The sequence below is a fragment of the Grammomys surdaster genome, unplaced genomic scaffold (assembly GCF_004785775.1).
Source record: "Grammomys surdaster isolate TR1022 unplaced genomic scaffold, NIH_TR_1.0 215, whole genome shotgun sequence".
NCBI classification, from domain to species: Eukaryota; Metazoa; Chordata; class Mammalia; order Rodentia; family Muridae; genus Grammomys; species Grammomys surdaster.
The window spans coordinates 4989863-5013239 of NW_021604660.1; the positions used below are offsets into that span (position 1 = coordinate 4989863).

The window sequence follows — 23377 nt, forward strand, 5'->3', positions numbered from 1 at the left end:
AAGCGCTTCATGGCATCAGCAATAGTGTCTGGGTTTGGTGTCTGTAGATGGGATGGATCCCTAGGTGGGGCGGTCTCTAGATGGCCTTCCCTTCATAGGATTTCATACAATTGGAAAGCTTCTGTAAGACAAAAGACACTGTCATCACGACAAAATGGCAAGCTATAGATTGGGAAAAGATCTTTACCTATCCTACATCTGATAGAGGGCTAATATCCAATATATACAAAGAACTCAATAAATTAGACTCCAGACAACCAAATAACCCTTTTTAAAAATGGGGTACAGAGCTAAACAAAGAATTATCAACTGAGGAAACTCAAATGACCGAGAAGCACCTAAAGAAATGATCACCACCCTTAGTCATCAAGGAATGCAAATCAAAACAACCCTGAGGTTCCACCTCACAACAGTCAGAATGGCTAAGATCAAAAACTCAGGTGACAGCAGATGCTGGTGACAATGTGGAGAAAGAGGAACACTCCTCCATTGTTGGTGGGATTGCAAGCTGATACAACTACTCGCGAAATCAGTCTGGTGGTTCCTCAGAAAATTGGACATAGTGCTACTGCAGGGAAAGATAATTAAGAAAACAAAATTTGGGTGGTTAAGTATGGGGTTAGTCAGCATTCATTCTTGTTTTATTGCAGTAAGTGTTAACATTTACCAAATAGACATGCAACTACAGACAAATCCTCATGTCTGTGTTGCTGAGAACCTGGGTCCCTGGCTAAAGATTAAATGATATTTGCTATTGTTGATTGAAGACAAGAAGGCAGCTCATTTGCCATTTCAAATTGTTGTCAAAGACAACATTACTGGGTTGGTGGGATGGCGCAGTGAGTAAAAGTACTTACTGTCAAGTCTGAAGACCTGAGTTCAACCCCTGGAACCCGAGTGATTGAAGGAGAGAAGCAATTCCCACAATTGTCCTCTGACCACTACACACTCACTGTGGCACATATATATTAAATATAATAATAACATTAATAATGATAACAATTATAATAAAACCACTACCACACACTTGAAATATGGAGGCAGGAGAATTAAAAATTCAAGGTTGGAGCTGGGTGTGGTAGCACTTATTTATTATTATAGCACTTATTATTCCAGCACTTGGGAAGCAGAGGCAGGTGTATCTCTGAGTTCAAGGCCTGGCTGGTCTACAAAGTGAGTTCTAGGACAGTAAGTTCTCCAAGGAGAAATCCTGTCTCGAAAAACCAAGAAAAAAGATTCAAGGTTAGACTGGTCATTGTGGTACACACTTCTAATCCCAGCATTTGGGAGGAAAAGGCAAGTGGATATCTCTGAGTTTAAGGTCAGCTTGTCTACCTTGTGGGATCCAGATCAGTCAGGGCTATATAGTAAGGCCCTGTCTCAAACAAAGAAACAAAGAACAATAACAACAGAATTCAGAGTTGGGACCTGGGACACAAATTGGTAAAGTGCAAGCCCAGCATGTTAGAGACCCAGGGTTTGATCCTCAGCACACCAAGAACCGGATATGGTAGTACTCACACCAGTAATCTCAGCATTCCATAGGAAGAGGCAAGGTGGTGGTGGTTGAGGAGGAGGAGGAGGAGGAGGAGGAGGAGGAGGAGGAGGAGGAGGAAAAGGAGGAGAAGAAGCAGCAGGAGAAGGAAGAGGAGAAAGGAGAGGAGGAAGGAGAGGAGGAAGAGGAAGAAGAGGAGGAAGAGGAAGACAAGAATAGATGACTCAGAGGTTAAGCGCACTGCCTGTTCTTCCAGAGGTCTTCAGTTCAATTCTCAGCAACCACATGGTGGCTCATAACCATCAGCTAATGGGATCTGGTGCCCTCTTCTGACACGTAGGTGTACATGAAGGCAGAGCTCTATCTATCTATCTATCTATCTATCTATCTATCTATCTATCTATCTATCTATCTATCTATCTAATCTATCATGTATCATAAATCTTAAAAACTATGGAAGAGGCAGAAGGAGCAGAAATTCAAAGTTATCCTCAACTACATAGGGACTTGAAGGCTAACCTAGGCATAAAACATTCTGTCTGGGGGTTGGGGAATAGTGTAGAGAAACCAGAGTTGATCTAGCCAGAATGACTGAATTCTGTAACTTGCAGATTTTATTTTTTGCTTGCAGATCTTAAATTCTTTGTTGTAGCTTCACATGAACTTTGTCTGGGTGATAGACCATGTACAAGGTGCTATACTTGTAAGTATCTTCGTTCTCTATGGTTTCTGTCTCAATAGACCTGATAAGGCAGTATTTTAGTTAATATGTAGTAAAATTCTGAGAGTTCTTTAACAAACTTCCTTGTCTTGAACTTGGCCTCAGAGAACATGTCTAGTAGTTTTCAGCTTCTTTTTCTCTTTCAAAAAAAACAACAGTGTTTGGTTTCAAAGCATTCCTATTTTCCTCTCTAACTCATTGCTTGCTATTAAAGCTTCCAGTTTTTAAAGTAGTTATGAGATACGGTTTGCTAAGCATGCACAGTCAAAACCCAATTTCCTGCATAGCTCAGTCAACCTCAAAGAAGTGCGGTGGCTGGCTGAGCGACCTAAGTGTTCTGCGTCAGGATTGTGTAGTCCAGCTGGCTAGAAAGCAATCTAAGTTCCTGCTGTTTATTTTGCATGTGGAGAGCTCTTCCATAATCTAACCTTTAGCCAGGGAAGGTCTTTCATTATGGGAGCAAAAGGAAGCTAAACTATAAAATAGCCTTGCTGTGATGTTCCAGGCTACCTAAGATCCAAAGGTCTAAACTAACTGGCCTCAATATTCTGTTAAGAGAGAACGATATTCTAACATTGCACAAGAAAACAGAAAACCCACTATTCACACTTGCAACTGAAGTATGAAGCCCAAAGAATTCTTAAAGCAAGATGGAGATATGAGGGCACCAACTGTGTAGGAAGCCATCCCTCCTGAGTGATGAAGAACATCCACTGGCTCACCCCGAAACCTGTGAACTTTGTGGTCCTTGGGTGCATATGGATTTCTGTGGCGCAGGGTACAGTTCTGACCAGCTGCCTAACGTCCTGTGTAACTAACCTGGTAAGTTTCACGGACTTTTGTCTTTGCAGAGATTAAAACACGAATCCCATTTGTAACTGACAGGTTCTCTTTTTTTTTTTATGACAAGTTTGCATAGAAAGCTGCTTATTGTCCCCTCCCTTTCCCCCTGAAGGCAGGAAAAATATATAGTTTCAAAATATAAGGAAGAATATTTTATCTAATTGTTATCAAGTTCTAGATTTTTTTAGGGGTATGGGAGGCCTTAAATGGAATCAGATTTTACAAACTGTAAAATATTCTACTTAGTAATTTACTATAAATTATTAATATTTGTTTAAAATATAAAATAGGCTTTTGGCACACTTTAAACTTTCTATTTCCCAGTTACCAGTGATTGTATTATGGATGGATTGCTCACTAGGAAGCAGGTTCAGAGGCTAGATACACATTTTGTGTCAAAAGACAGGATTATTTATGTCTCTTTATTTCTTCCTAATAATTCATCAGATTTGACTAATCAGTTTTGACTAATCAGTTTTGACATGAACATTTATTTCTTATTGTTGTCCCTTTTGTATGTATTGTCTGACATTGCTTCAATAGTGACTTAAGTGTGCTTAAAACAGCCATTATGTTTATTTTTAGCTTTTATATTTTATATTTATAAATTAACTTGAAAAGCCAAAAGCTGTAACCGGGAAGATATACATTGTTCCTATCTAAGGATTAAATAACATGATAGATTAGGTATGTCATTTTGTATCCTTCTTATAAAGTATCAAAGTGTCTAACACTGTCCTCATTCTTAAACTAACATATTCCAGGTAGAGCTATCTAGCAGATTAGAAAAGGGTGTTACACACATACGTTTTAATTTAAGTAAAGTAGTCGATGTTTGCCAAGGCAAACTGTAGATAGTAGCAATTTAGAAAGAGGTTGCAGAAGTCTCAGCCAAAATCTCATTGCTTAGCATGCAGGCAGGTTTGCTTTGGCTTTCTGTAGTTTCGCCTCAAACTTAGAAATATAAGCATGGAAATTAGGTATTGTGAGAGAGGCCGAGGCAGGAGGGCCAGGAATGCCATGCCAGTCTAGCCTACAGGAGCTGGATGGGACTATGGTCTTCTGCCCTAAAATAAATCTCTTCATTCACTTCCTGATAAGTCAATGGATATGTGGCAAAATATGTACATATGTCTACACACATATGTTTATATGATAAAGAGGAAAGAATAAAGACTGATAGTTCCGCTGTCAGCCCTTGATATCTTCTCTCAAACATATCTTGATATGTATGTTGTGTGTATATATAATTTTTTCGAGACAGAGGTTCACTTTGTAATCAAAGTTGGTCCCAAACTCCTGGCAATCCTCATGCTCCAGCCTGTCTAGGATTAGAATTACAGTAGCAAGCTACTCTGGCTGGCTTAGACATATTTATAATTTTACATACAATCATGTCATTTCACCTTATATTATGGATTTCCCTTTAGATCCTGAAGTTCTTTGGAAATAAGCTCTTTAACATATTTAGAGAGCTCTATTAAGAGCACGTACCGCTGCAGGATGTACATTTCCTTACTCTTGACACTGATTTTGATTATTTTTTCAAAACTACAGTCTTCATTTTGTTTCTCATTCTCCTTATTGCTGCTCTCTCTGTGTGGGCTCCATGCCCTCAGGGTTTGGCATCCCGAACAGACAGTCAGTTCCTTTGTTGAGCTGCCTTCCGTTCACCACCTACAGAGGAGGGCACAGCCCCTGAGGTGGCCATTGCAAGAGACACAGTCTGCTGGTTTGACCAGCAAAGTAATAAAGTGTTCTGAGCTGAGCCTCCCACACAGGTTTGGGAGGGGCAGAAGTAGGTGGATGGACAACTGAACATAGCCACTGTAAGGCATGAGATACTGTCGCCTCAGTATTCCCTGCCATCCTTTTTAATGTGGACATTTGCTGTGAAGAACATCTTTGATATCAAGATCTTGAATAAAAGAATGTTAGGATTAAGTCAAGCATGGTGATTCATGCCTATAACCCCAGAGCCAGATGCACAATCAGGACAGGTTTGAAGCTAGCCTGGGCTACAAAGTGAGCTCCAGGATAGACTGGGATACAGAGTGAGAGAGACAGTGACAACAAGCCAACCACTGAAAAGAATGTTAGAATTGCTGGGAAAAGCCTGGGCTCTGTGCTCGAGCAGAGGGGATTTCTGTATTGACTGAGTGTGAGCTCAGTATATTACTGGCCTTATATTTGAATCCTAGATGCCATGTGCTTCAGAAAAAAAATAGTGAATCTTCTCAAGACTATTAACATTATGAGATGGCTTATAAAATAGAATCAATGAAACAAACAAACAGCCTTCCCCCAAAGATTCATAGTCAAATAAGTTGTAGAATTGCGTTTTGCTGTAGCTCCTCAGGCCACAGCAGAAAATCAAAGGCTTAGTTTTATCATAATTTTCTCAGTTTTAAAAATGAGTTAACAACTGAGGACTAAGTTCAGGACTTAGCTGTGCCAGTTCGATTCAGTAGAATCTCTGGAAATCTGTATAACCCCAATTCTGCAGTGGCTGCAGCTGGAAACTCAACAGGGTCAATACGATGTGACCAGTGCCCTCGTGGGCATTGCAGTATGCTGACGTGTCAATGTTTGATCACTAGACAGTCAAAAGTTACTCATGTACTGTAGTCTCATAGCTTTGATGAGTTAGAGAATAATAATGATGCAGTTTAAAATTTACCAACCAGGAACCGACAAAAAGACTATTAGAAAACACAAGCTTTAGGAGGCTGCTCTGTTTAAAAAACTCAATTTTTAATATTTAAATTTTTAATGTTTAAAAAATAAAAATTAAAATTAAAAATTTAATGTTTAAGCCGGGCAGTGGTGGTGCACGCCTTTAATCCCAGCACTTGGGAGGTAGAGGCAGGCAGATTTCTGAGTTTGAGGCCAGCCTGGTCTACAGAGTGAGTTCCAGGATAGCCAGGTCTACACAGAGAAACCCTGTCTCGAAAAACCAAAAAAAAAAAAAAAAATTAATGTTTAAAAAAAATCAGTACCTTTTTTTTGTATGTCAACATAAAACATTAAAAAACAACAAAAACAAGGTAACTGGGTTAGGGTGCATGCAGGAAATTCTCCTTAATGGTTAAGAATGTGTACTGCCCTTGTAGAGCCCTCAAGTTTGTTTCTTAAACTAGGTTTAAAGCCAGGGTCTAACTCAGTCTAAACCCAGGTTTCAGGGCTCACAACTACTCCAGCTCCAGGGAAATCTGATTCCTCTAGTCCGTGATCACCTGTATCCAAGTGTACACTAGACTTCCCTCTCCACACATAATTTAAAATTATAGAAAACAAATCTTAATAAGATAATGGTTAGTTCTCAAATTCTGTGCAACAACTAGAAATTTGCATAGCTTGTTTTCATGCAGAAATAGATTGGCCAGTAAAAAGGAAAATAATCCAAATGTGGAACTATGTCTATAAGGAGTAAAGATAAAGTTGACAACTCATTCTTTGTTGCTTTTATTTATTTATTTATTTATTTATTTATTTATTTATTTATTTATTTATTCACTTTACATCCAGATTGCAGCTCCTTTTCCCCCCAGTCCCACCTCCTAAGACCCTTCCTCTATCCCTCTTCCCTTCACCTCTGAGAATGTGGAGGTCCCTTCCCAGGGAAACCAACCCACCCTGACACCTCAAATCACTGCAGGACTTCCTCCCCAACTGCAGCCAGACAAGACAGCCCACTTAGGGAAGCAGGATCCACAGGCAGGTAACAGAGTTAGGATAAGGCCCACTCCAGTTGTTGGAGAACTTGTATCAAGATCAAGCTGCACTTCTGCTGCATATGTGTGTGTGTGGGCAATAGTTTCAGCCCTTGTATGTTCTTTGGTTGATGGTTTAGTCTCTGGGAGCCCTAAATATCCAGGATAGTTGACTCTGCTGATCTTATTTTGGAGTCCTTATCCGCCCCCCTCCCCCTGCTTCCTTAATTCTTCCTCCAACTGTTCCACAAGACTTCCAGAGCTCTGTCTAATGTTTGGCTGTGGGTTTCTGCATCTGTTTTGGTCAGTTGCTGGATGGAGCCTCTCAGAGGACAGTTATTACTAGGCTCCTGTGTGTACTCTAGGCTGACAGATACAAGCATAGCCTGAGGCTCCAGGGTAGTAAAAATAGGAAGGCAGGACAACCATGTGTCCAAAGAGATTGTTCAGCACATTTCCCCCAAAATTGGAAGGGGTTACTAATGCATTTATTTATGTCAATCTCACACAGGGTACCTATATATCCAGACCAGCAGTGACAAATATATCTGTCAACAATGTTTTCACATGTAGCATCATTGTGACTAGGTTTTGACCCTCAAAGAGGCATCAAAGTCTCACAGTGTGCCTCTGTGAATCCACACCCTGTGGAGTCATGGTAGTAGTTCTTTCTTCCATCCACACATAGACCTCCAATGGTAACATGGCTGACGGGCACATTCATCAAAGTTGAATGTACAGTGGTACACAGTCTCCAAGGAATTCAGGTGCACAGTCACAAAAGCATCCTGACACATGGCACCATGCAGACACCATGGGATCCACAGTCATCAATTTCTAACTCACAGTTCACACCAGAATACGCTTGAGGACAAACACATGTATCTTCCTGTCTCATTGAGGCATACAACCTCATTAACACAGGGATCAGAAGTCTGACAACTCATTCTTTGTTGCTTTTAAGACAAAATCTTTTAAGTAAATATATATATATAAATGTGTGTGTGTATGTGTGTGTGTGTGAGGGGGAGAGAGAGATTGAAACTGATTTTCTCTGCCCTGGATGTCCTAGACCTTGCTTTGCAGATCAGGCTGTCCTCAAACTCAAAGATTCCCCTGCCTCTGTGTCCCAAGTTCTGGAATTACAGCTGCATGTTACAACATCTAGCTTTATAGATAAAGATACAAACTAATATAGATCCATATTTTTTTGTTGTTGTTTTGTTTTCACATGGGGTATCATATAGGCTGGGTTTTGAACTACCTATGTAGTTGGATGACCTTGAGAACTCAATCCTCCAGATGCCCTGTTGTGTACCATGCACATAGAAAAAAGAACCCCTCCATTACCACCAGGTGCAAATAACTTCTAGGGGCTATAAAAAGGGTATGATTAAAATACAAGTAGTCAAGAACCAAAACACATTTAAAAACAAAGCAAGCAAGCAAGAAGCAAACAAACAAACAAAAACTCCCATTACTTTGTTTCATTAAAATAGTAGACAAATTTAGAAAGGAAAATGTTGAAAACCTGTGAGTAGGAATGCCTTGGAAAGCCTACTGTAGCATGTTGTTTTTGCTACCCTGCTTTAAGCTCCTGGCAAACCAAGATACCAACCCTGCCCAGGTTCTCTCAGATCCAGCAATCAAATACACACACACACACACACACACACACACACACACACACGCTTATCTTTGACATGCTTTAGTTCAATGGCTGGGCTCTTCTAAGCCTCTCTTGGCTATCCTACCCTTCTCTCCCAGCTCAACACCTCGAACTCCACCCTCAGTTCCATTGCTCAGTTACCTTCTCCTTGTTCAGCCCCTAAAATCTGCTCTCAGCTTAATTATGTTTCTAATATCCCGACTGCTACCCCAGGTTCAGTCAGAGAGGCAGCTGATGGCCACTCTGCCCGAGATCTTACTTGAGTGATGGTTCTTTGTCCCTCTGAAGCATGGTGAATACCCTTTTCCTTTCCTGTGCCGGCTAGTCTGCCTGTGGGAAAACTGAAAGTCCTGCCTATTCTGCCCAGTTCATTGGCCACCAACATCTCTATTGATTGATTGATCAAGAACCAATTGAGGAAGAGGACCTTCAGTGTTCACACACAGATTCCAGATCAAAACATCAGAACAACATCCTACAGCCTACAATGGGGCTATAGAAGTGGGTTGAGGTTAAGAGCATTTGTTCTTGCAAGGACTTGTGTTCAGTTCCCATGAATCCATGGTTGGTCACAATTATCTGTAGTTCTAGATTTAGGTGATCAGACAGGCATGCACATGGTAGACATGCATGCATTCAGGAAAAACTTTCATATTACACAGTAAGATTAATAAATCTTAAAAAAAAGCTTAAAACAAAACCAGACTTCCTAATAGTTTAACTATTTAAAACTTCAATTATTCTGTTTATTAGGAAAATAGACAGAAAATGATAAAATGAAAGTTCCAATGTGGAAAAATATTTTGAAAGTGATAAATAAAATTTTGGATTATTTTTACATTGGATATACACAAAAGCACTTAAAAGAGGAATATGAATAACTGCAGAAAAGAACTTTAGCACTAGTGAGATGGCTAAGTGGGCAAAGATGTTTGAGCCAAACCTACTGACCTGGGTTCAATCCCTAGGACCCATATGGTAGAAGGAGAGAACCCACTCTTACAAGTTTCTCTATGACTGTCACATCTGTCCTGTGACATGCTCAAACAACCACCCAATAAATGTAATAATTATAAACTGCTAAAATGCATGTGACAATAGTCAACCTCAGGTCAAGCAAAGAACTGGAAAGGAAAAACCAATACATTATTTCTGCTATTAGCTTGGTAAAGATATGAGTATTTATGAAAAAATGCTCATGGTTGACAAAGGTGTGGGTAAGCTGGGGTCAGCATTCACTATAGAGTAGGCTCTCATGGAAAGTTTTGATGATAAAGTTGAAGATCATGGTGTTGTCATGCCCCATCCTGTGGGAGTTGTGCCTGGTAGTGCCAGCACCTCGGTTGTGACTAGCAGTGAGACACGGAGAGATGAAGAGATTATTGTTGAGATCAAGAGTCTGTTTGAAAGCTGCATCTAGCAAGCTTGCATTAGGTGAGGACAGATACTTAAAAGCCTGCACTGAATTGGAATTTTTATTAAAAAAACGTTTTTTGAGACAGAATTTCTCTGTATAGCTCTGGCTGTCCTGGGACTCATCCTGTATACCAGGCTGGGCTCAAACTCAGAGATTCCCTTGCCTTTTCCTCCTGAGTGCTAGAACTGAAACTGTGTACTATCATTATTTGGCTGAAATTCTTAAAAAATTAAATCTATGTGTTTATATTTGGCAGTGCTGTGATTGAACCTATAGCCTTGCATATGGCAAGCTAGTGCTGTACCACTGAGTCATGTATCAACTTTACTTTTTAATTAATATATAAAAACATAAAAAATTGTATTATAGTAGTACATTATTTGATTGAATTTTCTCAGAATGTTATGAGTTTAATCTTTTTCAATTCTTTTTTTCCTTTTTTGTGGAGAAGTTATTCTTTTTTAATTATTTATTTTTATCTTGTATGCCTTGGTGTTTTGTCTGCATGTGTATCTGTGTGAAGGTATCAGAACTCTGGAGCTGGAGTTACAGACAGTGATGAGTTGCCATGTGGGTGCTTGGAATTGAAACCAGGTTCTCCAGAAGAGTAGTCAGTGCTCTCTTAACTTTTGAACTGTTTCTCCAGTCCATAGTTGTTGTTGTTGTTGTTGTTGTTGTTGTTGTTGTTGTTGTTGTGTGTGTGTTTTGAGTCAGAGTCTCACTCTCTGGCCTGGAATTTGAATCAATCCTCTTGTCTTAGACACCTGAATGCTGGGATTATAGATCTGAAGCACCATAAGTGGCTCATATATCAGGTATTATTCTTCTTATATGTGGAATGAGAAATACTAAGTCAAGCATTTCTCCTAAGGAGCAAGTATATGTTAAAATGAGTTTAAATGCAGAGCAGGCCACTTAGTTCCATTAGTGAGGGAGGAAGTTAAGAATTTGATTAGTTCCAGCTCAGGTGCCAGAGTAGAGAAGGCTGTGCCAAGGAGTAAGTGTTGCAACAGTCAGGAGGGTCTGTGATGTGGGACCATGTTTGTGGGTTGGAGGTAGACAACTGGAGCAACTGGAGCTTTGCAGGAAGATCTGAAAGATCCAAAATTTGGAGAAAGAGGTCCTAAGGTGTTCATAAGGAACATAGCTTGCCTGCCCCTCGAAATTGGAACTCAAGTAGTTTAACAAACCTCTTTGAACCTCAGCTATAAAACAGGGTTAGTAATAGACCATGTTTTGTAGGGTTGTTGAGACAACTTATTGAGATATAGCATAAAATGGCTCTAAAAGTGCCTGGAAAGTAGGAATGATTCTATAAATGTGAGCTCTTATGATTATGAGGGGGACAGTGAATGAATGGAGGTAGGGAAATAGCTGACAGAATTCATTTCTTCAGAATACCACAAAGGATCCTTGCCCAAGGCCACTTGACTGCCATTCTGTGCAGCTGGCTGAAGTTCCCCTCTACCAGTGGCGACACTAGGAAGCAGGCGTGTTGCATTATGGCTTTGTGGCCATCAGGAATCTCCTGTTTCTATGTTTTAACATGGACACAAACTCAAGTCAGTATCTTCTATTTTTGCCTCTATGAGGTAACATAGTTTTTGAAGAGATGGGGAAATAATAAATTACAAATCAGTTATCTTCTATCTGAATTTATATTATCAGGGTTTAATCATCCTATAGGAATCAAAACTTCACTTTGAACAAGTTCAGGGAAACAAAGTCCTATTAGACATTTAGGAGCTGTGTATGGTGGCTCATGGTTATAACCCTAGCACTGTAGAGGTAGAGGCAGGGGATTAGGATATTAAGATTAGGAAGGCTCACTCACTCCTCCTCTACCAGGGCCAGAACTACTGTGCTGCCTAGGCAAAGTTTAGGGCCTGCTCTTCTGAGTGCCATGTGGTCCTCAGGAGCTACCTGGATCAGTTCCTAAGTTCTCTAGTGGTAATTTGAGCCCAGGGCATTGACAACCGACCTTCGACCTTCATTGCTGCATAGCCACAGACTCACACATGGCCCTCAGCAGCAGCTGGGGCTGGGACCTCAACATGGCCCCAGGTGGTAGGGCTGGCCACTCCTTTCTACACTCAAATCTCTAGTTCCATCTGTCTTCACAATGGTCAAGCTGCCCTTTCTCTTTCTTTCCCATCTGATCACTACATACTCACACATTGTGGTGGCTCTCACTGCAGAATGGCCAGAGAGCTGGCAGGCCCCTGAGTGACAGTCTCTGTCTTTGCACCATGTGGATGCCTAGTGCCTGCAGAGGCCAGAAGAGGGCATCAGATTCCTAGGATCTGGTGTCACAGGTGGTTGTGGCTACCATGTAGGTACTCAGAATTGAACCTCATGTTTTCTAAAATAGTCAGTATCTCTCCAGTCCCATAAATGCCTTCTTAAAAGTTTCAAATAGTTCTCTTCACGAAATGAAGAGAGAAATTGTGTTTGCTTTGATTGTTTGTTTGCTTGTTTGTTTGTTTTTCAAGCCAGGGTTTCTCTGTGTAGCCCTGGCTGTTCTGGAACTTACTTTGTAGACCAGGCTGGCCTCAAATTCAGATCAACTTGGCTCTGCCTCCCAAGTGCTGGGATTAAAGGCGTGCACCATCACTGCCTGGCTGATAATTTGTTTTATTAAATATGATATTCCAAATTTGTCAAATTACTCAGTAACCCATAGTTACTAGGTAATAAAAAAGAAGGAAATTGAGAATAGTTCTTTTTCTAATTCAGGAGACCTAACACACAGGTTCATTTAACTCTCCCCAACACCCTGTTGTCCTTTCAGAGTCAGGCGTTCATGCCCATCCTTGCAGGTGCTGGAGGATTTCTAGGTACTACATATGTAATTTGCACCAGATTAGATGACTTGAAAATGCTTGGCAAGTCACTCTATCATTGGGAAACAATGAGAAGAACACCATTCCAGGAAGATTGTTTAAAAAGGTATAATAGTACGTTGGTAGGGTACTGGTGATATTGATGGTGTTGATTGTGTTTATTGCTCCTTCTTCATTGCAGGGCAGGCAGCTTGACAGTGGCACACCGTATAATCTGAGTGAGGCGGTGAGTAATCATTTCTATTGTTAAGAATCTGCAGTTTGTGTTGGTTAAAAAAAAAGAAATATTGGTCTTTTATTACAATAAGAGTAATTGCTAAAGTCTCATTTACTCATCTTTGGTGAAAAAAGTTCAATTAAAAACTGAGAAGCCTGAGTTATAGAATTCATTAAAAATGAAATGTGTTAAAGTAGAAAAAAGTGAAGAACTAATACACACTCATGATTTTTGCCTACACAGCTGGGTGACTTGGGATAAATGACTTAATATTTTATCATTTGACAGCTGATGACAAAAGATTGGGCTATTCAGCTCTTGTATCTTTCAGCAATTATGTCTTGTGGCTTTATTACTTTTCTACATGTAGATTCACTTATCCAACAAATGCTTATTGACTCAACACGTGCATGTGGAAGGCATTGGGCTAGGTGAAGAAGTGTACAACCGAGGCTTGTGTTTGAAACCTTTCAGACACATACACAAAACCATGAACAGAAAACATAGTAGTGTTGTTATCATGAGATAGATAAGAGGATCAGAGTGCCTCTCTTGCCGGTAAGACCTTCAGTCTCAAAGAGGAAGAGTTTCCAGGAGAAAGATTTTTAGACTTTTTCCCACTTGAGACCCTTTTCCTCTAAGGATATCTCACATGATCTCGGTGTATATGGGAGAATGATGTAAACCGTAATTAGAGACGGCTCAGTAAGAAAGGTGCCAATCACTAATTTGACCAGCTGAGTCCAGTTTCCAAGGCCATCATGGTTGGAAGAAAGAACTAACTCACAAAAACCTGTAGGTAGGCACTGGGAACTGAACCTAAATCTTCTGCAAGAGCAATAAATGCTCTCAACCATTGGATCATTTCCCCTGCCCTTCAGTCAAATATTTGATTCTATAAGATGTACGACATCTTTAGCATTTTCCAGAATTGAAAGATATTTTAATTTTACAATTGTCAATGCTAAAATACATCTTTGTATAAACATGTAATATAAAATGGTGGGCTACTTCAGAAATGGTTAGAGATTCTCTCCTAATCCCAAGTCAAAATTCAAAGACCAGATGTAGAAAAATTAAGTTTGTTTTTTGATAATTACATACATGCATATAATAGATCTGATTATTTCCTCTTCCTTTTTCTCATCTCTGTCCAAACTCTATAAATCCCCACTTATCCATAGTCTCTTTTCTGGATCCATGACTTTCGGTTTGGTTTTGGGACTCATTTAGTGTAAACATCTATGTGATTATTGGATTAGAACTATTTATTCTTTCTAATGCTGATCCTCTTTAATGTAGTTCCTCATGTTGTGGTGACACCTGGCTATAAAATTATTTCATTGCTACTTCATAACTGTAATTTTGATGTTGTTATGAATCATAATGTAAATCTTTGATATGAAAGATATCAGCTATGAAACCCGCATGAAAAAATCATTAGACTCCCAAAGAGGTTGTGACCCACAGGTTAAGAGCTACTGCCTTTTAAGGCCTGTCATCTCCCCTACCACCGGTTTTTGACCAAGTTTAAAATTGTAGACTATTCTAGAGAGATCTTAAATCCATTAGAGAGGAATTATTTACCTCCACAATGTAGTACCACTACTGCACAAGTGGCCAAACATCAACTTTTAAAATCAAGAATTCTAACAATATAATCCAAAGATATTAATTTGCTACTTCATGTTGGATAATTGTTTTATTTTTCTACTGCTGTGATAAGAAACCATGATGAAGGCAACTTATAGAAGAAAGAATATATTTGGGGCTTTCAGTTCAGACTGCTAGAGTCCATGACCATCATGGCGGGGAGTACAGCAGAAGGCAGGCATGGTGTGGAGCAACAGCTGAGAGCTCCTATCTTGAGAAACAATCACAGGGCAGAGAAATCCAGTCTCCTTCAAGAAACCCATACCTCCTAATCCTTCCCAAACAGTTCCACCAACCAGGGACTAAGTATTTAAGAATATAAGCCTATGGGGCCATTTTCATTCAAACAGAAATGATGATAGAAAATTATTAAAAACTTAAATCATTATGTTTATATGAGAACAGAAAACTTTGTATAAATAACTTGGAAAAAAAGAAAGAAAAAACTAGTGCTATTCATACTATAAAGGTCCTGAATCTGAGCTGAGTTGTGTTTGGAAGGATTCTCTGATGCTGTGTGATGTGTCAACACACATGTTGTAAAGTGTTCATGTGTATGTGCTTAGAAGTGAGGCTATAGAGAAGACATACAATGCAACATGGGTGAGTGCTTCTAGAAATACCTTAGATTCATTACATATAGGATTCTAAATTAATTTTGAACATTTAGAAATCTTTCACTCTTGCCATTTTTTATGACTCCCCATTCAAGAGAGACTATGACTTATAATTTAAGAAACTATATTCAGCCAGTTAAGATGATGAATCTGCAGTAAAAGGCACTTGCCACTAAGCCTTATGACCTGAATTTGATACCTTGAACTCACATGGAAGAGAGAATTGACTCCCACAAACCATCCTCTGATATCCACATCTGTGATACACATGCACACACACATAATAAAAATGAAGCTGCATTATAGAAGGAAGAGAAGGTGAAAGCATAAATCAGATAGAGTGAAGTGTGTGTCAACTGTAACTTGCCCAGGAAATGAGAATGCTGGACACCATGCTTGGCAATTTGGTGTTGATATACAAGACAGTGGAGAAAGGTGAATTAAAATTAAGGGAATGTTATGGCCAGGTGCTTTATTTTTAAAATAGGATTTAACTATGTAGCCCTGGCTGGCCTGGAACTTGCTCTATAGAACAGGATGGCTTCCAAGTCATAATGATCCACTTGTCTCTGCCTCCCAGTGTTGGGATTAAAGTTGTAAGCCACCATGCCAGGACCACATTTGGTTTTTGGAAAGATCTCCTCCAAGAGGCAAGTGAGAGTGGTGCTCCATGAGCTTTTGGCAAGTGGTGAAGGGCATATTAGACAGCTGAGACTGTGAGTCTAGAGGCCAGAGAGAACTTGGGTCAGCAGGACTGGAGGATGTCTTGTTCATGGAATGAGGGTGAAGAGTTTAGAGAAAGAAAATGTATCTGGGATCCTGGATTAGGCAACACCAACATGCAAATGGGAGAATGTGTGGATGTGAGGGACCCGGTGTGTCATATGCTGACTCTGTAAGGGAACATAGGCACAGGTGTCTAAGGAGAGAGGGCATGGCATAGACAAAGCTGGAGACATGAGCACCAGGAGACCAGGACAGCCATAGGATGACATTTGAGAGCAGCTTTGGCATAAAAACAGCTATAATTAAACAGATTTAAAAACGGTCTACTTAGTAGTTTTGACAGTTTACCTTGTTGGAACCCCTGGCTTTGAGTCTTGCTGGTTAAATGGGTGCAGATGGAGACTCACGGTATGTTTGTTGTTTTGCCGCCCTGGACTTTTCCTGCTGCCATCTACCCAGTGAACAAGGTATTAGATGTTCTTGGGACCTCATCTGGACCAAGGCTTAACTTCATTCTGCTTTCCTGCCAGCTTGCCACAAGCCACACTGTGTTCCGGCCTGTCTGCAGATACACAGCTCTGATTAAAGTCCCACTCAAATCCTTGAGGGGTCTTAGCTTTTTTAGTAGAGTTCTATTTCTAAGATACAAGGTGGTACTTTTCATTCTTACGCACTTTCAAGGGACAGTCTCATTTCTTCATTCCCTCTTGTGTCTCATCTCTTGTAGTGCATCCAAGGATGTCAGTTTTGGAACTCTGTAGATCAGGAAAAGTGTGCGTTAAAGTGTGTAAGTATTACTTTTTGTTACATATTTTTAAGACAGGGTCTTGTGTAGCCCAGGCTGGCTTCAAACTCATATGTAGCTAAGAATGATCTTAACTTTCTGATCTACCTTCAGAGTGCTGGGATTACAGTCATGTACCACTACATCAGCTATGTGGCTACTAGGGATTGAACCTGAGCCAGCAATCTACTAACTGAACCATACCCCAGCCTCCTAATATCTTTTTCTGTTACTGAGCCAAATTATAGCCATGGCATTTTTAAAGGATATTAAAGTTGGTTTTGGCAATCCAGACCTGTGGTCCAGTCACTCCAGAGGCAGAAGGAGAATATCTTGGTATCTGAACCCAGCCTGAGAAACAAACATCATGAGTCTCTATAAAATATAAACTAATTCTCTACATAGACAATTTCATATTTTTTCTTGTCTTACCGACCTCAACTCTAAAAGTTTTTATGCCTGTTCCCACTTGTGGCTTTGTGAATTACAGAATACAATTTTGCAAAATAAGGAACATTTGACATATGGTCTGAGTTAATCTTACATATCATTACAAATCACAACGTAATTATTTGTCTAGTTACGTGTTTAATGTAATTTATACCACTATGTGTGTTCCTCCAGGGTAGAAAGCACTCCACCATTTTTAGACCATGTCTCCTCCATTGACCAGAGTGGAACACAAAGCAGGCACTAACTCTTGCTGAGTGCATGAGTGGGGATACCATTTGTTTCCAGGCAACCATTCAGGAAGCTGCCAATGAGGACAGAAGAACTCCCTGGCTTTGTTAGCTAGAGCTATTGATGGCTTTCAATTCAGTCTGTTTCTCTTGGGCTGCAGCTGCCTTCCAGTATGCTAAGAGTTTTCTAGTAGATAACTCACTTTATTATTCCTAGTGATGCAAACATATTTTTTTGAGCTATTGACACACTGTCTTACCTATACTTCTCTCTCTCTCTCTCTCTCTCTCTCTCTCTCTCTCTCTCTCCTCTCTCTCTCTCTCTTCTCTCTCTCTCTCTCTCTCTTTTGTTTATTTCGAGACAGGGTTTCTCTGTATAGCCCTGGCTGTCCTGGAACTCACTCTGTAGACCAGGCTGGCCTCGAACTCAGAAATCTGCCTGCCTCTGCCTCCCAAGGGCTGGGATTAAAGGCGTGTGCTACCACCGCCCGACTCTCTCTCTTTCTCTCTCTCTTTCTGTCTCTTTCTCTGTCTCTCTCTGTCTCTCTGTCTCTGTCTCTCTCTCTCTCTCTGTCTCTCTATCTCTCTGTCTCTCTCTCTGCAAGGTTTCATATGCTCTTGAATTCGAGACCCTCCTACATCAGCCTCGAGTGCTGGGATTACAGGCATGTGCCGCCATGCCCACGTGTGCCGCCATGCCCACGTGAAGTCCTATTTGTTAGTTTTTCTGTTGATTAATACTGTTGGAAAAAATTCTGTTGGAGGAAATGCACAGCTGATTTACTAAAGTTACCTGCGACTTTCAGGACCTTACATAACTTTTCTTTCTTTCTGTTTTTTTTTTTCAATGCAGAATGACACATATGCCACTATTTATGAGGTGAGTTCACAATCACTTGCAAAGAAAATATGTTCAAACCCAAGTCTGTATTCTTAGATTGCAAAAGGCTATTAAAGGAAGATGAAGAAAATTTCAGTCACAAATCTATTTGTTTATTTCTTTCTATGGGAGGGGACTAATGGGAGAGTCTAATCCCGTTTTGGCACAGACACTTGTTGTTTTCTATATCTGTATGTATATGTAAGTTTTCATTAATATGTATGTGCATATATACAAATTCATATATGTATATGTACATATATGTATATATACATTCACACATGCACACACACACATATATGTATATGTACACATGCATACATATATATCATTTATTTTGTGTTTGTGTTGGGTAGGTGGATGTGCTCATACACGTGTGTGGCAATCAGAGGACAATTGGCTGGGGTCATTCTCCCCTTCTGCCATATGGGTTCTTGGATGGAAATCAGCTTGTCAGCTTTGCCACAAACTCTTTAAATCACTGAGCCATCTTTCTCCAAACACAGAGTGCTCTGCCATACATATTTACGTCACATTAAATGAGACATGTTAGGCCAAGTGTGTATTATGTACACTTAGAAGGTAGAGGCAGGAGGATCATACAATCCAAAAATAAAACTAAAGAACAGAAAAAAAAAACAAAACCAAAACCCAAAGAGAACCCTTTAATTCCATTCCTGCATTAGTCAAAATCCTTTGCCAATATGTTGAATCACATTTTCCTCAGCTGATCTGTGAAAAAGTGCTATTATTTTTCAGTTTTAAAACCTGGTAATGAGAAGGCAAGATGGCTCAGTGAGTATAGGAACTTGCTGTCAAATCTCATGGCCTGAGTTTGATACCAGGAAGCTACATGGTGAAAGGAGAGAATTGACTCCTGTAAACTGTCCTATGTTCTATATCCTTAGGCCATGGCATGAGCTTCCACCTTAGTGAATAAACAAACAAACAAACAAATAAATAAAATAATAAAAGCATTGTTATGCTCTACTTAGATGCCTTGAAACCAGAGCTGAAACTTTGTTACCTTGCCTGTAGCAGGATGTGCATGATTACCCATGAATAAACATCAAGGCATAAATAGTCCTTCTTAACAGGAAGTGAAGCTATTAAACACTGAATAGTCAGTGGCTATGCAGTATGGCAGCAACTTTCTCTGCTGGGGGTAGAGTTGGGGTTTAACTGACATGAAACAGAGTGAGAAATTTGTCCCAAAGGTGAACAGATGAGAATCTCCCCTAATGAGATGGAAAAACCAAGTTTCCTTAGAACCCTATTATATGATTAAAGCAACATTCCTCTTAAATGACAGCCATTAGGAGGATGGTGCCAGTCAGGGAAACAAAGGAGAGTCTCTCATGTCAATCATTGTGCTTCCTGGTGGTCCATGCTTATATAATGTGATTCTTTTCCTCCACAAGAGTTTTAATTCAGTTACCCATACCTTTTGGGAATCAAACACTTTCATCAGGGATGTTTCCAGCTTTGCATTATGTAGTCTTTGGAAGTAAAGCGTAGAAATGATGACTTTGCAGAAGAGAACCTAGAAAATGGCGATATCACGTGAGCTGCAAAGTTCTCGATCATTTAAAACGTAAAGTGTATCTATGGTAACGTCTTAACCTTTTGATGGAGGGTAAATGCAGACTTCCTTATTTCTGGAAGCCTTTTTGTAGCTTCTAATGGCCATTTGACAGCCTCACTGTCCCCTGTCTGACGCAACCTGAGTCCCTTTCTCCACATTTTCTGTGCCAGACACCGTGGCTTCAGCTCTTCTCCAACTGTATCTCGAGGCCTATCTACCCCACAAACACCATCATAACCTCTGCTCCTTATACTTGCTCAAGTCTTAGTTGAGAGTCCCCTCTGTCCTGTTCCAGCTGATCACACTAAAGGAAGTCTCCTAGCCACACCCTGTGGCTTTGATCTTCTTGCTTCTTGCTCCTGTTGCCCTGACACAGACCAGTATTACCGTGCTCAGCCACATTCCTTTTTCATTATCTGAGGTGTTTGCTTTAAACTTGTCATTCACTTATTTTATATCCCTTTCTAAGATAGTGTAAATTCCACAAAGGTAGGAAACTATGTTGTTTACTTCCATGTTCTTATAGTCGAGAACAATACTTGGAACAAAAAAAGAGATTCAATAAATATTCTTGAGTGAATGAAAGATCTTTTAGAAAAGAATGTTGCAATTCACATGGAAGTTAGAGGGATGTTTCTGCCTTGTGCTATCAAAATTAGGAAAGGTGCAGGCAGCCTATCAGCCAATCTGGGAAGCCAAGGGATAATAAAGATGGTCTCACTACTATGGGAAAATGATAGTGAGGATAGACTGGAATATGGCAGTTGGATGAGGTCCTTGGGCAGAAGGGTGTTGGCAGCCCAGTATCCTGGAGTAGATGGGTATAAAGTCAGTGTTCTCAGCCTGTGGGGCATATCAGATATCTTGCATATCAGATATTTATATTATGACTCATTACAGTAGCAAAATTACAGCTATGAAGTAGCAACCAAATAATTTTGTGGTGGTGGTTGGGTCACTACAATATGAGGAACTGAATTAAAGGGTCACACAGTTAAGACGGTTGAGCATGGTCTGGGCAGTGTGAACTCCTTCGAAACAACCACCTCTACGTTCAGCCCAGGCACCTTAGGCTTGGGAAATGCTGGCTGCACTCATCAAAAAGTCTGATGTTGCTTTGCCTTCATGAGTCGGGTAGCACTGCTGGCAGTTGAGCTTCCACTCGAGATAATGTTTAAAGTCTCAGATTCATGAACACTTTATTCTATGTTTCCCCTGGAAAAAAATATATGGGAAAAATAGGATCACAATTTCTTTTCTTTTTTCCTAGATGACCTATATTTTCAACTAACATACATTTTTAAACAAAGTCCCTTGTTTTTTGGAAGAAAAGTGCTCATTTTTTTTTAATGCTTCTGTTGCCTGGTGGTTTGTACTTTCTCCACATTGGGTAGTTGTGCTAAATGAGCTTTACTCAAATCTCCAAAGAGGATGTGACAAATAACTGAACCTTTAAGTTAAACAATCCCCAGCCCCAAGCATGGTATTTGAATTAATCCTTAACTAAGCAAACCCAGGCTTATCAGGCCCTACTTCCTTTCGGCGCATAGTTCAAACATCTTCAAGTTAATATTTGCATGTTACAGCTCTTCTTCCAGGGCAGGTGCATTGTGCTGTAGTTCCTACCATCATCCTGAGACTGACAGCAGGTGGTTCCTGGTATTGCAATTATAAACTAGAGAATACAAGGAAGATTGAACACAGCCTCTCTGGATTTTTACGATGTGTGCTTTCCCTTCATGGGTTTCTTTTCTCTGTAGCTAAGGGTGAAAAATCCCAAGTTGCAGGCAATTTGGGTTTCAGTCCTCAAATATGTACCCTGCTTTTTTGCTTTAATGAGATAAGGTGTCCATTGTTATTAGGCTGTTGGAGACTTTAAAAGTCAGCATTGGTATGAAGATAACCATTAAAACGTTGAGTATTGTACAATTGGTGTCAATTTTTAATTCTAAGGATAATAGGAAAAATACTACAAATAGAAAAAAAATGCATTATCTCGAGCTGGAATTTTAGTTTTTCAGATCATCAAAAACTTTGAATAAGATAGCAATAATAAAATTGGACTATTAAGTTCAGAGTTTTTTGTTTGTTTTTGTTTTGTTTTCCTCAAACTATAGAATGACGGCCACAGAATGAATTCAATACATCAACAGTCACAAAAATGAAACAAAACAAATTAAAATATATAAGGCACACTTCAGGGTTTCTTCTTGGAAAGAGGACAATGTTCTAAAATCACACTGTCAAAGATGACACAATTTTGGAAATTACTAAAACCTGCCAGAACTACTGCGAACCTTAAGTGCGTGTGTTCTTTCTCATTCTTTTTCTCTCGGTTTGAGACAGATTCTTATACAGTGTAGGCTCCCCAACACTTTTCGAGTAGCTAAGAATATAAGCGTGTGCCACCTCCACTTACTTATAAAGTTAGAGAAGGCATTTAGGTTCCTGATTTTGGTTGAAGTTTATCAGCAAAAATGGCACCAAGGCTGAACTGAACCATGCCGTGTCTTCCACAGAGGGAGTCCTGTGAGGTCGGCTGCAGCAATGCTGAGGGGAGCTACGAAGAGGAAGTGTTGGGTAAGAGAACACTGCTGATAACCTCTGCCACCTGGGACTTATTCCCATGCAAGGCTAAGGAGCGCCTGTCAAAACACCTACACTCCTGCATCTCAATAGCATAGAAAATATTTGTCTATGAGACTTGCATGGCTCTCACCTGTAGAGCTAGCCAGAAGGCTGAGGTAGGATGACTGCAGCAAGTTTAAGGTCAGCCTGGGCTGCAGAGCGGCATCCTGTCTCAAAAACCAAAAACTGTCTCTGCCAGTATTTGTATATGAAAAAGTTCTGTCATTTCAAACTCTAAGGCCATGCTGATGAAGAGCCAGTAACCTCTTGTAGATAAAATACAGGAAATATGGAACATGATTGACACTTAGGGCAGTACTTTGTCTTCAACATCAGTGGGTCTATCTATCTATCTATCTATCTATCTATCTATCTATCTATCTATCCATCTATTCATCCATCTATGCATTTAAGATAGGTTCTCAGGGCCCAAATGGCCTTGGGTTTAATATGTAGCTAAGAGAGACCTTGAATTCTTAATTTCCCTGCCTCTACTTCTGTTCTCCTGGGAATAATGTGCCACTGTACTCAGTTTTATGGGGTCCTTGGGGTCAAATTGCAGATTCTTGTGCATGTTAGGCAAGCACTCTACTGATGAGCTACATGCCCACCCCAAGCCCTGTTATCCTAATGAGGGCACTATATCCTGGACAGACTTGATACCAAGGAAGGCTGCTGTTTTGATGAGCTGAAGGTATCAGAATAATTTATTTAATGTGAAGTACATTGTTCAGCTAATAGTTATTCAAAAAACTTACTATGTGGGTGTAACTCAGAAAAAGCAGTAGGAATTTGTGAGTGTATAGAATCTACGCTTCTCAGGGCTGGATTTGGAATGGGTGGGAAGCATATATATATATGTATATGTATATGTATATGTATATGTATATGTATATGTATATGTAT

The 23377-nt window shown here is 40.0% G+C and overlaps 1 protein-coding gene across 5 annotated transcripts in view; it reads left to right on the forward strand.

Annotated features, from left to right (window-relative positions):
- The first annotated feature begins 2637 nt into the window (after window positions 1-2637).
- Window positions 2638-23377, forward strand: part of Ros1 (ROS proto-oncogene 1, receptor tyrosine kinase) — a 108078-nt gene continuing 87338 nt past the window's right edge. For 4 of the 5 annotated variants that reach the window (XM_028772596.1, XM_028772598.1, XM_028772597.1 and 1 more), the window contains exons 1-5: window positions 2663-3038; window positions 12883-12927; window positions 16642-16701; window positions 18232-18258; window positions 22363-22423. In XM_028772596.1, coding sequence (XP_028628429.1) covers window positions 2916-3038; window positions 12883-12927; window positions 16642-16701; window positions 18232-18258; window positions 22363-22423 — 316 coding nt within the window. In that variant the 5' untranslated portion in view covers window positions 2663-2915. Of the gene's footprint in view, window positions 3039-12882; window positions 12928-16641; window positions 16702-18231; window positions 18259-22362; window positions 22424-23377 lie in introns of all 5 variants that reach the window. The other variant, XM_028772599.1, reaches the window with a different exon arrangement.